The sequence below is a fragment of the Scyliorhinus torazame genome, chromosome 10, assembly GCF_047496885.1.
Source record: "Scyliorhinus torazame isolate Kashiwa2021f chromosome 10, sScyTor2.1, whole genome shotgun sequence".
NCBI lineage: Eukaryota > Metazoa > Chordata > Chondrichthyes > Carcharhiniformes > Scyliorhinidae > Scyliorhinus > Scyliorhinus torazame.
In genome coordinates, this window is record NC_092716.1 from 113,629,023 (window position 1) to 113,648,883 (window position 19,861).

General features: G+C 51.4%; 1 protein-coding gene across 1 annotated transcript in view; it reads right to left on the reverse strand.

Moving 5' to 3' along the window:
• Nucleotides 1-3,623: 3,623 nt before the first annotated feature.
• Nucleotides 3,624-19,861, reverse strand: part of LOC140430869 (lysosomal protective protein-like) — a 30,929-nt gene continuing 14,691 nt past the window's right edge. The window contains exons 6-11 of the mRNA XM_072518632.1: nucleotides 16,949-17,033; nucleotides 15,781-15,930; nucleotides 15,281-15,411; nucleotides 11,204-11,366; nucleotides 9,589-9,678; nucleotides 3,624-4,745 (exon numbers count right to left, since the gene is read on the reverse strand). Of these exons, the coding sequence (XP_072374733.1) occupies nucleotides 4,662-4,745; nucleotides 9,589-9,678; nucleotides 11,204-11,366; nucleotides 15,281-15,411; nucleotides 15,781-15,930; nucleotides 16,949-17,033 (703 nt within the window). The 3' untranslated portion in view covers nucleotides 3,624-4,661. The remainder of the gene's footprint in view (nucleotides 4,746-9,588; nucleotides 9,679-11,203; nucleotides 11,367-15,280; nucleotides 15,412-15,780; nucleotides 15,931-16,948; nucleotides 17,034-19,861) is intronic.

A 19,861-nucleotide genomic window follows, 5' to 3' on the forward strand; every position in this document is an offset into this window, starting at 1 on the left:
GGCTAGGTGGGATGGTCTTCCTCTGTCGCTGGCAGGTCGGGTGCAGGCGATTAAAATGAATGTGTTGCCACGGTTTTAGTTTATTTTTCAGTGCCTGCCGATCCTTTTACCCAAGGCATTTTTCAAGTAGCTGAAGAAGTTGATTACCTTGTTTATTTGGGGGGGCGAAGGTGTCTAGGATCAGGAAGGTGTCTAGGATCAGGAAGGTGTCTAGGATCAGAGTGGACGGCAGGCATGGCGGTTGGGTCTCCCAAATTCATTGTATTATTACTGGCCGGCGAATGCTGAAAAGGCGAGGAGCTGGGGGTGGGGGGGGAGGGGGGGGGGGCTGTGCGGGGGGTCGGGGCTGAGGGCGTTGGCAACAGCGCCACTCCCGATGGCCCCGGTTAAATATTCTGGGAGTCCGATGGTGTTGGCGAAGCTGAAGATTTTGAGGCAGTTGAGGCAGTACTTTAAGATGTGGGTGGGGAGACATCCGGTGACGGCGGGCGGGAGGAGGCCGCACAATGGAGGGCTCCCGATCGGGAACGGCATTTTCGGGGCTTTAAGCCCGGTCCCAGGGTCCACGGAGGCGGCAAAAGCAGGAAGAAACAGTGAAGGCACAGTGAAGAAAAATGTCGAGGGTAAGCAAAAAATCATCCGTAAAGAAAACAGCTGAAGGTCCGTCGGGGAGTGGAAAGGTCACTGCTGGGTCACCAAGGAAAATGGAGGCTGGAGCACCAGTGGAGGCCGCATTGCTTACGGCTGAAGAAATAACTAAGGTGATGGCTGCAGAATTCGAAAGGCAGTTAACATGATACATGGAGACAATGAGGAAGGAGATGAGGGAGGTTTTGAGTGCGCTGGTGACGATTTCCCCGGTGATGACGGCGATGGCGAGCGCAGTGGTGGAGGTGCGAGAGCAAGGGGAGGCGCTGAAGGAAGAGGAGGAGACATTATTGCAGCACGGTGATCAACTTGCCTCGATGGGGAAGGAGATGCGGAAGGTGATGGACATTAACAAGGATCTGCGAGGAAAAATGGAAGACCTGGAAAACAGATCCAGGCGACAGAATTTGGGGATTGTGGGGCTGCCCGAAGGAGTTGAAGGACCGAAGCCGACTGAGTATTTTGCCGCGATGCTGGCAAAACTATTGGGGGAGGGGGAGGATCCCTCCCGATATGAACTGGATCGGGCTCATCGGTCGTGGAGGCCTGTACCAAAGGCGAGTGAGCCGCCAAGGGCAGTGCCTCTGTGTCTCCGTAGGGACAGTGTGAAGGAGAAGGTCCTGATCTGGGCCAAGCAGAAGCGGGTGGTGCAGTGGGCTGGAGCTGGTATACATGTATACCAGGACTTTACGGTGGAGCTGGTGAGGAGGCGGGCTGCCTTCAACCGGGTGAAGAGGGCACTGTACATTAGCAAGGTGCAGTGCGGCATTGTATATCCAGCGAAGCTGAGGGTGACTTACAAGCTCAGGGACTTTTACTTTGGAACGGCGGAAGCAGCGGAGGAGTTTGCAAAGGCAGAAGGACTGTGGCAGCACTGGGAAATTGAGAAATGGCCATGTGTCGATGTGACCTCATGACTGACTGTATTTTCTTCTTTTTTTGTTTCACTGTGTGCGGATGTGCGGATGTGTGGGCTAAAGGAGCCAATGTTGTATATATTTGGACAAGGGAAGTGATGGACTTTCACTTGAAATGAGGGCTCTTTGGGGTGTAGGTGGATATGCGGGGTTTGGGTGCTAAAAGGGGATTTCTTGGCTTTCCTAGGGCCGGGCAAGGGGGAAAGGGACCCGGGCGGGGGCCTCCACGCTGGCCGGTTTAAGCCGGCCAGTGAACGGGTGTGAGGTGGGGGGAGGGGCTGCGGCCATCGGAGCCTGGCAGAACAGGGTCCGAGTGGTCTAGCCGGGGTGGAAAGTTGGGGGGAAGGAACCGAGGTTGGGAGGAGGAGTTTTACAAGAGGCAGTGGACAGCCGGAATTGGAGACTGGGGGGGGGTACAACTCTTGGGTATCATGTACGGTACTCTTTCAGAGGTTGGATGGCATTGAGTGTAGGGGGGGAAGGGGGAGTGGACTCTATAGGTCAATGGTAACCATGGGCGGTCCCGGACTCCTTTTTCTTTTTCTCCTTTGTTTTTCCACTGTGGGAGGGTTTGTTTTATTGGATGCATATATTGACAGGTGGGCCGTTGTTTGGGGTGGTGGGAGGATGGGATCGTTGGTATTGTTAAACGGATTGATTTTGTATTTGTTACCGTTTACTGTTTGTGGGTGGGGTGTAAATTTTGAAGGAAAATGTGAAAATGGAGAATAAAAACATTTTTTAAAATAAAAAAAAAGATGTGGACGGGGTCAAGAGAGATGCCGATTAGGGGGAACCATAGGTTTGAGCCAGAGAAGTGGGATGGGAGGTTTCAGAGATGGGAGGAGAGGGGAGTTAGGCTATTAAAGGACTTGTTTGTGGGAGGTCATCTTGTGAGTTGGGGGAGAAATATGGACTGGGGCAGGGGGAAGTATTTAGATATCTGCAGATCTGGGATTTTGCTAGGAAGGAGGTTCAGAGCTTCTCAATAGCGCCGGCCTCCACAATGTTGGAAGAGGTATTGATGACAGGGGGAATGGAGAATGGGGTGGTGTCGGTGATTTATGGGAAGATTCTGGGTGAGGTCAAGGTGTCCTTGCAGGGGATTAAAACCAAGTGGGAGGAAGGGTTGGGGGAGGTTATGGAGGTCAGTCTGTGGTGTGAGGTGGCCGTGAAGGTAAATGCCTCAACCTCTTGCGCGAGGTTGGGGCTGATACAGTTGAAGGTGGGCAAGGAGCCGACTCTTTGAGGGGGTGGAGGATGTATGTTAGCGATGTGGGAGGAGTCCCGCAAGCCATGTGCACATGTTTTGATCCTGCCGGAAACTGGAGGGGTATTGGAAGGAGGTTTTTAAGGTTGTCTTGGGGGTGGTTCATGTGAGTTTGCCCCCATAAGCCATTTTTGGGGTATATTTCGGGGATTTGGCGGGGGCGGGAATCGCGCCGGTCGGCGGCCGCTGGTAGCAGCCCCTTGGTGATTCTCCGGCCCGCGATGGGCCGAGTGGCGCCTGTTTTCGGCGGGTCCCGCTGGCGTAAGTTATGACAGGTACATACCAGCGGGACCTGGCTCTGCGGGCGGCCTCAAGGGTACTCAGGGGGGATCTGGCCCCGGGGGGTGCTCCCATGGTGGCCTGGCCCACGATCGGAGCCCACCGATCTGCGGGCGGGCCTGTGCCGTGGGGGCACTCTATTTCTCTGCACCGGCTAATGTACTGGTCCGCCATGGCCAGCGCGGTGATGAACCCCCCTGCCCATGTGCTGGGATGACGCCAGCACGTGCTGGCGCTCCCGCACATGCGCCAACTCGCACCGGCCAGCGGAGGCCCTTTGGCGCCGTTTGGCGTGGTGCCAAGCCCCTTCCGCGCCAGCCAGCGTGGTGCAAACCACTCCAGTGCCGGCCTAGCCCCAGAAGGTGCGGAGGACTCCGCACCTTCGGGATGGCCCGGAGTGGTTCACACCACTCCTTCGCGCCGGAGTTGCCCGCCTCACCAGTTTCCGAAGAATCCTGCCCATGGTCTTCTGATATTTTGTGTATATATGTAAAAAGCCTTCAAAAAAGTTCTTTTATGGAGGAAGTAAAGTTGAGTTTATTCAGCACACTCTCTTTTTGTTAACAAGCACATTTAACAATTATCTTGAAAAATTGATTAAAAAGCTCCCGCAGGGAACTGATTTTTTTGGACACTCCAATGACTAGCAATCTCAAAATTACAAAAAGCCACATTCCAAAACGGGATTTTTACCTCAACATAGCAACAGCAACAAACTTGGTGAACTGAGCTGAGGGGAACTTCCTGTGAGCACAGGACCCCAGACAGTGCCGAGGAACCCCCCGTGTACACACTGCCCCAGGTGGGTCAATGGGGACTCCTTGTAGACCTAGGGTCCCAGACTCGGCCAAGGTGGCTTGGGGTGTACACAGGGCCCCAGACTGGTCTGAAGTGGAATCCTGTGTACACATGGCCCTGTTCCAGACCATGCTGAGGGGACCTTCCCTGTCTAAGGGTTTTCACTGGGCTGTGAGGAGTGGTCTGATTCCCAGGGCAACGCAGCAACCTAACATGAAAGCGTGATGTGAGATGTTCTGAATCGCCCTCTGGGGGAGATTTATCTTTTTCTAATGGTCATTGTGCTGGGTCCAATATTTTGTTTCTGGCTGCTGCTCCATTCCCTGATTAGCCAGTGATGGTGAGTGGCCCTGACAGAGAATAACCAGGGTGAGTGAAAGCTCCTGAAACATGGGTTTTGGAGCATTATACACAGTCCCAGGAACACTAACCGAGGTTACTTTAATAGGAATAAGAAAATGCAGGGTGCCCTTATTGAGCACTCCTGTCAGTTTGAGCTCTTTTCGCCTCTTGTTCTCTGATATTGACAGCAACCCTTCTCTCACTTGAGTCGGTATTCTGATCGAATCTCTCTTACTAGGCAAGGTCTTTGTTTCACTTGGCTCAGCTTGGTGAGGTTTGCTTTGGACCCGGTGTGACAATAAAAATCCCATTTGGTGTGCGAGACAGGATAGAAAATTAACAATTAGATGAGAATAAGGCAACAAGATAGCAAGTCAACGAGCTGCAACGGCAAGGCACTGTTCCTATCAGTACGCAGAGTTGGAGAGGAAGGATTTGAACATACTCAAGGCTCGTGCTGGTGCCCACTGTGGTACCATGTGTCCAGCTCCCTGAGGAAGAGAGAGAATGAAGAGTTAGGATCAATGGACATCATCACTACCTGGTAACTGATCCACACACCAATTCCATTTCCCTTCCTGAACTAGAAACATCCCATAATAACCAGTGCCCAGGGAGGTTGGTTGCTGGGCAGTGCATCAGTGATGTCATAAAGCAGTTCTATGACACTTTGCCTGAATATTGTGACATCACAGATGTAACTTGGCAACAGTGAATTTTATTCTTAACAATGTTGCTGTGCCAACCAGCTAACCAATATTCAAACATGCAAATCCGATCACAAATGTTACTGTTGTGGGTAGATTTGCAATTTCCAAAGAGTTGAGCCATTTCTTCTTGACGCGAGACATGAGTTGCTACCTCCCAATCGAAACTGTCCTTTTTACTGAGAATTCCAGGTGAGGGTTGGAGTACGGGACACTAACACCCAAGCTCAGCGAACAGCAACAAAGAACAATAACCAGTGACTGGATGATACCAACCCGCTAGGTTTTGGGAGTATAAAACTACAGGAAATGAGGATGCCTGTATAGCAAGGCAAGCGTCTACCACCAACATCGCAGGCCAGCTCAGGATGGATAATAAATGGCAGCCTTGTCAGCAAAGCTCCAGAGAGAAATTAAATAGACTGGAGGGTGGAATGTTACAGAGTCAGTGCAAGACGAAAGAGAGGGGAGTATCATACGGGTCAGTTTCTTGGAAGGGTTTAACAGCGGTCAGTGAGAGATGGCATGTGTGGTTGTACGGATTGGAAAAGTTAGCAATTTGGTGCAGAGGAGGGAGGAGCTGCTGTTTTTTTGTTTCGGAGACTTGTATTGGATCCTTGAAACTTGAGGCTACAAGTGTTCAACATTCTCCCTGGTTTTTCAAGATTAGTACAAGGTAATGGGCCTGATATTCCAAACAGTGCCAATGTTAATTGCAGGGATCATTGCATGCTTATCTCTTTGCACCCTTTCAGCTAGGACCTCCAATTGCAGTTAGAACAATAAAGCTTTGATGCAGCCATCCAGGAGAAAACTGGTGGAGACCTCGGGTGAGATTCTCCGACCCCCCGCAGGGTCGGAGAATCGCCGGGGGCTGGTGTGAATCCCGCCCCCGCCGTTTGCCGAATTCTCCGGCACCGGATATTCGGCAGGGGCGGGAATCGCACCGTGCCGGTTGGCGGCCCCCCCCGCGCGATTCTCCGGCCCGGATGGGTCAAAGTCCCGCTGCTAAAATGCCTGTCTCGCCGGCGTAGATTAAACCCACCTACCTTACCGGCGGGACAAGGCGGCGTGGGCGGGCTCCGGGTTCCTGGGGGGGGCGTGGGGCGATCTGGCCCAGGGGGGTGCCCCCACAGTGGCCTGGCCCGCGATCGGGGCCCACCGATCCACGGGCGGGCCTGTGCCGTGGGGGCACTCTTTCCCTTCCTCCTTCGCCACGGTCTCCACCATGGCGGAGGCGGAAGAGACTCCCTCCACTGCGCATGCGCGGGAATGCCGTCAGCGGCCGCTAACGCTCCCGCGCATGCACCGCACGGAGATGTCATTTCCACGCCAGCTTGCGGGGCACCAAAGGCCTTTTCCGCCAGCTGGCGGGGCGGAAATTCGTCCGGCGCGGGCCTAGCCCCTTAAGGTTGGGGCTCGGCCCCCCAAGGTGCGGAGCATTCCGCACCTTTGGGGTGGCGCGATGCCTGACTGATTTGCGCCGTTTTGGGCGCCAGTCGGCGGACATCGCGCCGATACCGGAGAATTTCGCCCCTCATTTTTGGAGGAAGGTTTTTAAACTCTCAAATATATGGGTGGATGAATGGATAAGTGGTCAAATGTATGGATGAGTGAGTGGATGGTGAGATGGGAGAGGATAGATGGACTTCTGGGCTCTCAGCCAAGCTGAAATTGCCCAGGCCTCCATTAGAGCACTGAAACTCCTAAGCCCCAGAAAAAATGTTCCTTGACTGCAGCCAGCTAGGTCAAGAGTGCAGGTTGTGGGCTCATGATCTAAACTAGCCCACCCTGTTAAAACGACATTTGTGAAAATTGTGAATTCTGGAATCGGGTCCGGATTCCATTTTTAAAGTGATTCCAAGACTTGATGAAATCCATTCTGGAGTCATCATGTTGGAGCGTGAGCACTCTGATACATGAGGGACGGAGGCCCAGTATTTGGACCTCATGCTCCAGAGTACAGTCACACCTGGCAGAGAAGTATGGATTCAGAATGGGGCCCGTGTGACTGATGGTGTAGAATGAACAAAACCAGTGTGATAGAGAATGAGGAAGCCCAGAAACGAATCCTATCCAACAGGTACAATGCACTTACTACCTATGAGGATATGGATAAAGACAGCTGGAAGCACTGCTGGAATGTTGACCATAGCTCCTGGCAGGAGAAATGTGGGCACCTTAGAAACTGATCATAGTGACATTGGACTTGCTGATTGCTTTGTGTCAGGATTTGTAGTGGAGGAAAACGCCAGCAAGAATTACATTCCAAAAAAACTTAATACTGAATCATTGTCTCAAAATTTGTACATGGGTAGAGTATAGCTCAAAGAAGAACTAATAGTTTTTGGTAAAGGTGCAAAACATTGACCCAATAAAATTAGGACAAACAATATAATAGTAATGAAGGACATATTAGCACTGATGAGTGACAAATCCACACTGACAGAAGGTTTCCACCACAGGGTTTAAGCTAAGTAGGTGTGAATCTTGTAGATTCCCGAGTTACAATCTTCCAAAGTTCACTCGATTTGGAAACCATTCCTCTAGATTGGAAAATAGTGAATGTCACTCTGCTATTTTACAAAGATTATGGGAAACCCCTGGGGTTTATAAGTTAGCTAACCGAACATCAATGGTTGGTAAATTGCTCAAATCTGTAATTAAGGATAGAGGAAAATTCAAAATTTTCAGCTGATCAGAGAGTGTCAGCATGGATTTGTAAATCATGCATGACGAATCCAATTGCATTTTTTGAAGATGCAACTAAAGTAGTGGACAGGGGAATGTCTGTGGATGTTAAATTATATGAACTTCCAGGAGGCATATCGGCGTTCCTCAAAAGAGACTGTTAGCTAAAGTTGAAGTCCATAAACTTGCTGGTAAATTATTAGCCTGATTAGGAAATCAGATGAACAGAAGAAGATGAGTTTAAATAATGCACAGGTGCACAGAAGCAAACTACAGCAGATGTTGGAAATCTGAAATAAAAACAGTAAATGCGAGAAATAGAAGGTCTGGCAGCATTTGTGAAATATGTGTGAATGGCCAAAGACCTTTATTCAGCTATAGTCACTCAAAGTGGCACGATGCAACTAGTTGTGTCTGGCTAAGTTCTGGATTGGAGCCTCAACTGTTCACTGCATTTATTCATGGCTTAGATAATGGGATAGAAAGCCACATATCCAAATTTGCTGTCAAAGATAGGCAGCATTGTCAGCAGGGTAGAATTAACCATAACATTACGGCAGCACGGTAGCATAGTGGATAGCACAATTGCTTCACAGCTCCAGGGTCCCAGGTTCGATTCCGGCTTGGGTCACTGTCTGTGCGGAGTCTGCACGTCCTCCCCGTGTGTGCGTGGGTTTCCTCCGGGTGCTCCGGTTTCCTCCCACAGTCCAAAGATGTGCAGGTTAGGTGGATTGGCCATGATAAAAATTGCCCTTAATGTCCAAAAATTGCCCTTAGTGTTGGGTGGGGTTGCTGGGTTATGGGGATAGGGTGTGGAGGTGTTGACCTTGGGTAGGGTGCTCTTCTCCAAGAGCCGGTGCAGGCATGATGGGCCGAATGGCCTCCTCCTGCACTGTAAATTCTATGAAAATCTATGAAATCTATGAATTTACAAAGAGATGTTGCTAGATTAAGTGAATGAGCAAACCTGTGACAAATAGATTTCAACTTGGGTAAATAATAAAAACTAATGGAAGAATTGCAACAAAATTTGCATACAGGTATATTTTAGCTGACAGGTATATATTAACTAATAGTTTTTGGCAGAGGCGCAAAACTGGATCCTGGAATTTTTAAAAGGTTGTCTCTGCTGCTGTGGTGCAATTTGACACTGCTGTCAAAATGTGAGCAGAGTTCTCTGAGCAGGCTGTTGGATATAGATTATCTCAAGTGCGATTGGAAAAAAACTTCTGCAGGTTTTCATTTTATGGAGCCTCAACCAGGCAGGGAAATGCCCCTAGGAAGAGCTGTGTCATTGTAATAATGTTGAGTTAACACAGCATGCTGGAGGAATGTGCCACACCTTGTGTCCTTTTCAGTTTTAAAACTAAAATTGATAGATTCTTGTTCACAAAAAGGTAAGAGGAGATGAGGGGCATGTTGGGTATGTGGAGGCGGGGGCTATAGATCAACCATGATCTCATTGAACGGCAGAACAGGTTTGTGGATGCGTCAATTGAGTATCACGAGGGACAACATCAGAGGGGAGGTGAACGAGGTCTCATATGGGTTCGTTCTGCTTTGAGTCTGGGACAAAAATATTTGTACCTCAAGCAAGGTCACTAGGACAGGTCATCTGGCCATGATAATATTTCTGGTTGTGGAAACTTGCTGGCACAACTTTGCTGCAGTGACCCCTATATTACAACAATAACTGCATTAAAAAAAATAAATGATTGTCGTGTTTTGGGACAGGCTGAGCTTAAGAATGTTGATATATAAATGCAAATTTGTCTTTATTTCTCATTAACTGTAGCAATCACTCTGCTTCATTCAGTGATATGGAATCAGAATGTGTCTGGTCTCATGTTATACTTTGTCAGTGCAGATTTCACTGTTACGTACATGATTCTAGATTAGATCTAAAGGAAAAGCAATGTAAAGAAGCGGGAGTTACCTTGACAGTCAGGAAGGTGAGGCTCCCATACTGCTCGTAGAACCCTGCGACCTGGTTATTGTAAATCCATTCTTGATAGTCCAAGGTTTTCTGGTAGTGAAACAGCCAGTGAGTTAATTATTCATTGGGAATGACACACCTCTTACTGAAGCTCAAAGGTCTCCACACAAGCTGGAGATTATATAAGACCTGTAAAAGACCTTGCTCAAAGACACACTGCTGGGCAGATTCTGAGATTAGTGAGAGGGACAGTTCAGAGATTGTGGGCAGTATTTTCTGTCCACTCCCTGGCATGTTTTGCTGTGGTGGAAGTGGCCCACTAGTGGCAGGTTCACCTTGTCCCTCCGTTCTCAACAGGATTTCCCATTGTTTGCGCTGTCCTGCCCAGTGTCAGGGTGATTCTGTCGATATAGACTTTTCACTGGCGACACGATAGCACAATGGTTCGTACTATTGCCTCACAGCGCCAGGGCCTCAGGCTCGATTCCCGGCTTGGGTCACTGTCTGTGCTGAGTCTGCACGTACTCCCCGTGTCTGTGGGGTTTCCTCAGGGTGCTCCCACAAGTCCCGAAAGACATGCTGTAATTTAGACATTCTGAATTCTCTCTCTGTGTACCTGAATAGGCGCTGGAGTGTGGCGACTAGGGGATTTTCACAGCAACATCATTGCAGTGTTAATGTAAGTCTATTTGTAACAATAATAAACATTAATATCATTATTATGTAGATGGGACATTGGGAGTGCTGAGTTCATGTCAGCATCTTGGATCACAGCACAATCCCATCTGCAATTAGCAAGGCTGTTTACCCCACTCTCTGCACCATTCCACCTGAGGTAGCTGATCCTTGTTTAGATTCAGTTGCACAGGTCTAACACCATCCCCAAGGCTACCAGCCTTCATTTGGTGAGCATGTTGACACCGTCCAGGACAATAAAGCCCATCCACAACTTTAAACATCCACTCCCTCCACCATAGGCACACAGTAGTAGCAGTGTGTACCATCTGCAAGATCCACCGCAATAGCGCACCATGGCTCCTTCAACAGCACCTTCCAAACCCACGACCACTACCACCTAGAAGGACAAGGGCAGCAGCTATATGGCAACACCACCACCTGCAAGTTCTCGTCCAAGTCCCTCACTCACCATCCTGACTTGGAAATATATTGCCGTTCCTTCACTGTGGTGGGTCAAAAATCCTGGAACCCCCACCCCCAACAGCATTGTGGGTGTAACTACATCACATGGACTGCAACGGTTCAAGCAGGCAACTCACCACCATCCTCACAAGGGCAATTAGGGATGGGCAATAAATGCTGGCCTAGCGTGACAGCCACATCCTGTAAATGAATAAAAACTGAAACCTCAGCAGACTCTTCATCGTCAATCCAGTCCTTACCCCACACCCATCTACACTCTTTCCACAGGGGTAAGTGATCAGTCACAGGGAAACTCCCACTTATTAACTCCCTTCCATAACTTCAAACATCTCCACTGCCCCACACCCAGAGCTGGATCAGCTGCCGAACTGAGCATGGAGCTTTTTACAGAGTCACGGAGCTTTATAAATCAATTCGGAACATTTAAGCTCGAGTCTGAGCATCAAATACAAACCCTTTGATTCAGTGACTGCACAAACCAGTTATCCCCCAGGAAGTTACAGGCCATGTCAATGTCCCCGTTGTAGACCAACGCACGGAGACCCTTGCCGAGTAGTTGCAGATAGAAGTTTTGCATGTTGTTATAGATACGTTGGTAGTTGTCAGTAACCACTGCACTGCAGGGGAGGAGAATGTTGAGCTCAAGTTAGAATAAATACAATAAATAACTCAAAATTAATCCCAGATTCAGTTCATAAATTTAGAAGGACACAGTAATCTAATGGTGGCATGGTCTAATCGAGGTGTTTAAAGTTGTAAAGAGTCGTCAATCGGATCGATTTTCGTTAGTCAAGGGGATTAAGGGTCAACGAACCAAGACCGCTAAATTCAAAATCAGTCATGATCTTACTGAATGGCAGACAGGCTTGAGGGACTGAATGGCCTCTTGTTAATGCTCATATTGAACACACCCACTTGTAAATTCAGGTAATTGGAGCATTCCAGATTCCAGTTGCTGATACTTGACTTAATTTTAACTCTTACAAACAAGTTTAATGTAATATGCATTTAACCAGTGAGAAAACCAAGGCTTGCTATGAAGATGTGGGGCGTCATTCTCCGACCCCCTGCCGGGTCGGAGAATGGCCGTTGGCCGCCGTGAATCCCGCCCCCGCCGAAGTCTCCGCTCCCGGAGATTGGGCGGGGGCGGGAATCCGGCCGCGCCGGTTGGCGGGACCCCCCGCTGGATTCTCCGGCCCGGATGGGCCGAAGTCCCGCCCAGGAATTGCCTGTCCCGCCGACGTAAATCAAACCTGGTATTTACCGGCGGGACCAGGCGGCATGGGCGGGCTCCGGGGTCCTGGGGGGGGGGGGGGGGGCGCGGGGCGATCTGACCCCGGGGGGTGCCCCCACGGTGGCCTGGCCCGCGATCGGGGCCCACCGATCCGCGGGCGGGCTTGTGCCGTGGGGGCACTCTTTCCCTTCCGCCTCCGCTATGGCCTCCACCATGGCGGAGGCGGAAGAGACTCTCCCCACTGCGCATGCGCGGGAAACTGACAGCGGCCGCTGACGCTCCCGCGCATGCGCTGGGAAACTGACAGCGGCCGCTGACGCTCCCGCGCATGCGCCGCATTTCCGCGCCAGCTGGCGGGGAAACAAACGCCATTTCCGCCAGCTGACGGGGCGGAAATCCCTCCGGCGTCGGTCTAGCCCCTCAATGTTGGGGCTAGGCCGCCAAAGATGCGGAGCCTTCCGCACCTTTGGGCCGGCGCGATGCCCGTCTGATTGGCGCCGGCTTTGGCGCCAGTCGGCGGACATCCCGCCGTTGGGGGAGAATTTCGCCCGTGTTCTATAGAATATTAATTTATAGTGTCATCAGGTAGACAGCTACTTTGTAACATCATTGACTGGTCATACACACATGCTGAGCTTTTTGCAAAGAACAATTTTGCAAAGCAAAGGGGCAGCACGGTAGCACAAGTGGATAGCACTGTTGCTTCACAGCGCCAGGGGGCGAGATTCTCCGCCCCCCCCCGCCGGGTCGGAGAATCGCCGGAGGCTGGCGTGAATCCCGCCCCCCCCGGTTTCCGAATTCTCCACCACCGGATATTCGGCGGGGGCGGGAATTGCGGCGGTTGGCGGCCCCCTCCACCGCGATTCTCCGGCCCGGATGGGCCGAAGTCCCGCCGCTAAAATGCCTGTCCCGCCGGCGTAGATTAAACCTACCTTACCGGTGGGACAAGGCGGCGCGGGCGGGCTCCGGGGTCCTGGGGGGCGCGTGGGGCGATCTGGCCCCGGGGGGTGCCCCCACGGGGCCCACCGATCTGCGGGCGGGCCTGTGCCGTAGGGGCACTCTTTCCCTTCCGCCTTCGCCACAGTCTCTACCATGGCGGAGGCGGAAGAGACTCCCTCCACTGCGCATGCGCGGGAATGCCGTCAGCTGCTGCTCCCGCGCATGCGCCGCCCGGAGATGTCATTTCCGCGCCAGCTGGCGGGGCACCAAAGGCCTTTTCCGCCAGCTGGCGGGGCGGAAATTCGTCCGGCGCGGGCCTAGCCCCTTAAGGTTGGGGCTCGGCCCCCCAAGATGCGGAGCATTCCGCACCTTTGTGGCGGCGCGATGCCCGACTGATTTGCGCCGTTTTGGGCGCCAGTCGGCAGACATCGCGCCGTTTCCAGAGAATTTTGCCCAGGGTCCCAGGTTCGATTCCCGGCTTGGGTCTCTGTCTGTGTGGAGTCTGCATGTTCTCCCCGTGTCTGCGTGGGTTTCCGCCGGGTGCTCCGGTTTCCTCCCACAGTCCAAAGATGTGCAGGTTAGGTGGATTGGCCATGCTAAATTGCCCTTTGTGTCCAAAATGGTTAGGAGGGGTTATTGGGTTACGGCGCTAGGGTGGAAGTGAGGGCTTAAGTGGATCGGTGCAGACTCGATGGGCCAAATGGCCTCCTTCTGCACTGTATGTTCTATGTCTACATCAGCTACTGTGTTGTATTTGTGAAGGAAACATGTTGCTTTATTGAGACAGTGGCTGAAACTAGAGAGGTGATGTGACTTGGTTCTTGGGTGTAAAGGGTACTGGCATAATCTACCCTGTAGACTCTCCATCCTTTTTATAATAGGAGGCCTGAAACTACATAATGCTGTAACTGTGGCCCATCCAGTGCTTTGTATAAATTGATCATTATCTCTTCACAATTATTTATAAAATCCAAATTCTGCAGGCCTTTTTATGATTGCTTTATCTATCTTTATATGAACTTTCAAAGAATTATGGGCGGGATTCTCCAAACCCCCCGCCGGGTCGGAGCATCGCCGGGGGGCGGCGTGAATCCCGCCCCCACCGGCTGCCAAATTCTCCGGCACCAGGGATTTGGCGGGGCGGGAATCGCGTTGCGCCGGTTGGTGCCCACTGGCAGCAGCCCCCCCGGCGATTCTCGGGCACGCAATGGGCCGAGTGGCCGCCTGTTTTCGGCCAGTCCCGCCGGCGTAAATTAGAGTAGGTACTTACCGGCGGGACCTGGCTGTGCGGGCGGCCTCCGGGGTCCTCTGGGTGATCTGGCCCCGGGAGGTGCCTCCACGGTGGCCTGGCCCGCGATCGGGGCCCACCGATCCGTGGGCAGGCCTGTGCCGTGGGGGCACTCTATCCTTCCGCGTCAACCGCCTCCGTCCTCCACCATGTCCGATGCAGAGATGAACCCCCCATGCGCATGCGCTGGGATGATGCCAGCACACGCTGGCACTCCCACGCATGCGCCAACTCGCGCCTGCTGGTGGAGGCCCTTCGCCGCAGGTTGGCGTGGTGCCAAGCCCCTTCCCCGCCGGCCGGCGAGGCGCAAACCACCCCGGCGCTGGCCTAGCCCCTGAAGGTGCGGAGGATTCCGCACCATCGGGACGGCCCAACGCCAGAGTGGTTCACGCCACACCATCGCGCCGGAGTGGCCCGCCCCGCCCTATTTATTTGAACTCTTGGTGGGTCTTTTCATCCACACCTTCAATATCTTTCCATTTAACGCTCACCTTAATTTTTCCTCTTTGAATAATTGCCTTTCACTTATCCACATGATGTGGAATTTCCAGCTGACAACCATCCACTAACATTTCAATGTCTTTTCTCATCGGCGGCCATTCGGCGGCCATTTTCGAAACCTCTTGTCTTTGGGGGATCATCAGCAATCTTCAGGGTTATGGGGTGAATTAACTCTTACCCACAGGAGGTAACGGGTCAGCTGCCCAATTTATACCTCCCTGATTTTAATTCCCACTGACCCCATTTGTAGGGGTTGCAAATTGGCCATTTGATCCACAAGCAGGAACAATCACCCACTATTAAGGTTAGACTAACTCGACAAGATGCCCAGTTTACCCCCCTCCTGACAAATCTCAGCCACAGCTATGGACCATGCGCTGGAAAATGGGATTAGAATAGAGAGGTGCTTGATGGCCATCGCAGACAGGATGGGCCAAAGGGCCTCTTTCTGTGCTGCAAGACTCAATTGCTTCAGTGGGACTTCAGTGCGTAATGAGGGAAAGCTACCCTACTGGATGTGCCGCCAGTCGACGGTGTGTCTTGCCGATACTGCCAGAATGTCCTCTTACCTACAGAGTTCCCAGGGCTGGACAAAGTCTGGGATGTGCAGGGCCTGTCTCACATCTGCGCGATTTAGCCAGGTCCACTGAGCAGTATCATTGATACATGGGGGAACATTGCCACTTAATGTAGCTGGTTTCTGGTATTTGAGAAAAGGAAAGTATTAGTAGCACACAGATACAGCACACACATGGCAAAAATAACCAGTGTATCACAGAAAGAGAGGTGAGATCATTTTTAAAGTGTACTGGACACACCAAATAATTGGGAAATATTTTACAGTGAGATCGGGAAATATCTATAAGGAAGGAGAGTGAACCATTAGGATTTTGTAGATTTGGAAATAAGGGTTGGGCACATCAGAATTGTGCAGAGAGTGAATAAAATGGGGTCTGGTCCACAGGGAATGAATAGGATGTGGTTGGGCTCATCGGGATTCTATACGATGGGAATGAATGAATGAATGGAAAGAGAGTTGGTATATAAAATAGAAACAGACAGTTTATACCTCTGGTACTTCAAACTGGTAAAACCGGAATAGGTTCTTGAGCTCTGTACGGAACCGCAGATTACTTCCTCTTACTCCCCCAGCACAATTCATATAAAGCGAGTACACATTGAGTCCACTATTGTAGATGATCGTGAAGACTTTCCTGACCTGGAAAGAAAATAATTTTTCACCGACTGTTTTCTCAGGTTATCTGGATACCCATCACTTTGTCAAATTTGTAACTCAATTGTCTCTCTGTCCAACTGGGAACACACATCTGGGCTTATATCTCCATGGAAACTGACAGTCACATGCACAAATCCATGAGGGCAAGTTGATGAAGCCTTTGTAAAATATTATGGGATCCTGAGCTTTATACACAGAGGCAGGAAGTGTGAAATTAAGGAAGTTTGCGAAATGAGATGTTAAACTGTCAACTATCGTATTAGAAGAGATGAAATCGGAAGATATTCTACGGTGCTATTTGAAGCAGAATAGGGGAATCCCTCCATGTTCTGGCCCTCGGGGGAGGGGGTGGCATAATGACAATGTCACCGGACTAGTAATCCAGAGGCCCAGGTACTGCACTGGGAACATGGGTCCATATTCCCACTATAGCAGCTGGTGGCATTTCAATTCAATTAAAAAGAACAGACAGCTGGAATTGAAAGCGAATCTCAGTAATGGAGACCTTGAAGCTACTACTGCTTATTGTCGTAAATAATCATATGATTCAATAATGTCCTTCAGGTAAGGAAATCTAACACTATTACCTGGTCTGCCCTAGATGTGACTCCAGACCCACAACTATTGGTTGACTTTTAAGTACACTCTGAAATGGCCGAGCAAGCTAAGGGCAATTAGAGATGGTTAATAAATGCTGGCCTCGTCAGTGATGCCCATACTCCATTCATCTTTTTAACAAAAATCTGCAATCAGCAACATTAAAAACAGATGGTCAGATGGATTTCATTGCGATCTGTGGGATCTTGCTGTGTGAAAATTGGCTGCTTCATTTCCAACATTACCTAGACTTCAAACATATGTCATTGGTTTTCAAGCAGTTTGGGATGTTCTGAGATTGTGAAAAGCACTAGAAATACAAGACTTTCATATATTCACAGGGTGTGGAATCAGAGAGTGAGCGAGCGAGCTGTGGGCACTCAGTGAATGAGGGAAAACCTACTGATTCTTGGCAGTAATAGTTGCTGTTGGTGACAAAGTTGCAGGATCCACCTTGGCAGCAGTATGTGTTCAGGTTTTTCCACAACCTTAAGAAAGAAAGAGAAAATTGTAATTTAAGTCACAATATTGGATTGTGCCTTTTGTATGTTGCCAGGCACCCTTAACATGAAATATCATGAGGTAGTTCCCCTCCTTCCGTTCCCATCCCTTTACTCCAGTCTTTTGGTATTCTTTCATTGATCCTCCATGCACTCACTGAGTTTCTTATCTCAGCTGGTAGGAGCCAACAGTTCATTATTGAGATGGTTGCCGGACAGGTAATCCATAGACCCAGGCTTATGCTCTGGAGACATGGGTACAAATCCCACCATGCAACTGGTGGAATTTAAATGCCATTAATAAACCTGGAATATAAAGCCAGCCCTCTGTGTGGTCATAACAACTCTCATGGATTGTCCTTCTGGTTCAGTTTTGCCCTTCAGGGAAGGAAATCTGCCATCCTTACCCGGTCTGGCCTACATGTGACTCCAACAACATGGTTATCTTCTAATGGGGGCCCGTTTAGCTCAGTTGGCTAGTCTGTGATCCAGAGACAAGGCGAACAATGCAGGTTCAATTCCTGCACCAGCTGAGGTTTTTTATGAATGCCTCGCCTTCTCAACTTTGCTCCACGCCTGAGGTGTGATCCTCAGGATAAATCACTACCAGTCAGCTCTCCCCCTTAAAGGGAAAAGCAGCCATTGGTCATCGGGGATTATGGCGACTTTACTGACTCTTAACCAACCGCTGAAATGGCCGAGCAAGTCACTCAGATCAAGGGCAATTGGAGATGGGCAACAAATGCTGGACTTGCCAGTGACATCCACATCCCATAAAAGAATAAGGAAAGAAATTTGTGACATTGTTTTTGTCAATGTGTATATAACCCAATGTTTGCATAGATTTGGTCATTATTGATGCAACTCTTTTTTGTTTAAATGTTTTTTTATTCTTTTTCAAATTTACACCCAACAATAAACAATAATCAGTAACGAATGTAATGTCAATCCCCATATCATTAACAACGATCCTATCCTCCCACCCTACCCCAGACATTAGCGCACATCTTAACATAAACAAATGACAAAAAGGAATCAGGAATCACCCATAGTCACCATTAACACATACAGTCCCTCTCCCCCCCCCCCCCCCAACCCTCCAAGCACCCCCACCCCCAATGTTCGATGTGATCCAATTCTCGAAAGTACATAATGAATAACTCCCATGAATTGTAGAACCCCTCCATCCTTCCCCTCAGTTCAAATTTGACCTTTTCAAGCGTCAAGAATTCCTGCAGGTTCCCCCGCCACAACAGGGCCCAGGGTCTGCCTTCGGGCGATCAACCCGAGGCGAAGGCTAAAACATCTGCCTCCACGCCCGTTTCCAACCCTGGCTGATCCGACACCCCGAATATGGCCTCCCGAGGGCCCGGGTCCAGTATCACGTGCACCACTTTAGAGATTACCCTAAGCACCTCCTTCCAGTAATCCTCCAGCTTTGGACAGGACCAAAACATATGAACGTGGTTTGCAGGGGCCCATCTTCTACCACCTCAAAGAGCCGGCTCATCCTCGCCCTTGTAAGCTGCGCTCTATACACCACCTTCATCTGTATCAGCCCCAATCTTGCACACTTACCATTGGAGGAGTTCACCCTCGGGAGAACCTCACACCAGAACCCCTCCTCCATACTCACTCTCAATTCTTTCTCCCACTTTGCCTTGATCCCTTCTAGAAACTGCCTCCAAATTCTCAATGAAGCTATTATTACCGGACTCCCTGGGCGCGATTCTCCACTCCCACGCCGGTTGGGAGAATCGCCTGGGCCACCAAAATTTCCGGGGACGCCGGTCCGGCGCCCTCCCGCGATTCTCCCAAGCGGCGGGAACAGCCCGGTCGAGTTTCGCGGGCCGCAGGCCGGAGATTCGCAGGAGACACCCAAAATGGCGATTCTCCGGCACCCCCGCGATTCTGAGGCCCGGATGGGCCTAGCGGCCAGGCCAAAACGGCGGGTTCCCCCCGGCACCGTCCACACCTGGTCGCTGCAGTCGTGGGCGGTGCGTGAACGCTGGGGGGGGCGGCCTGTCGGGGGGCGAGGGGGGATCCTGCACCAGGCTTCACCTGCAATGTGGGGTGGCCCGCGATCGGTGCCCACCGATCGTCGGGCCGTCCTCTCTGAAGGAGGACCTCCTTCCTTCCGCGGCCCCGCAGGATCCGTCCCCCATCTTCTTGCGGGGCGGTTTTGGACAGGACGGCAACCACGCATGCGCGGATGACGTCCGTTATACGGCGCTGGCCGCGTCATCTATGCGGCGCTGCTTTTACGCGGGCTACAAGGCCTGAATTCTCCGGCACCGGAGATTCGGCCGGGGCAAGAATCGCGCCGCGCCACTTGGCGGGCCCCCCCCCCGCGGTTCTCTGGCCCGGATGGGCCGAAGTCCCGCTGCTAGGATGCCTGTCCCGCCGGCGTGGATTAAACCACCTCTCTTACCGGCGGGACAAGGCGGCGCGGGCGGGCTCTGGGGTCCTGGGGGGGGGCGCGGGGCGATCTGGCCCCGGGGGGTGCCCCCACGGTGGACCAGGCCCGTGATCGGGGCCCACCGTGGGGGCACTCTTTTCCTTCCGCCTTCGCCACGGTCTCCACCATGGCAGAGGCGGAAGAGACTCCCTCCACAGCGCTTATGCGGGGATGCCGTGAGCGGCCGCTAACGCTCCTGCGCATGCGCTGCCCGGCAATGTAATTTCCGCGCTAGCTGGCGGGGCACCAAAGGCTTTTTCCGCCAGCTGGCGGGGCGGAAATCAGTCCGGCCCGGGCCTAGCCCCTTAAGGTTAGGGCTGGGCCCCCCAAGATGCGGGGGATTCCGCACCTTTGGGGC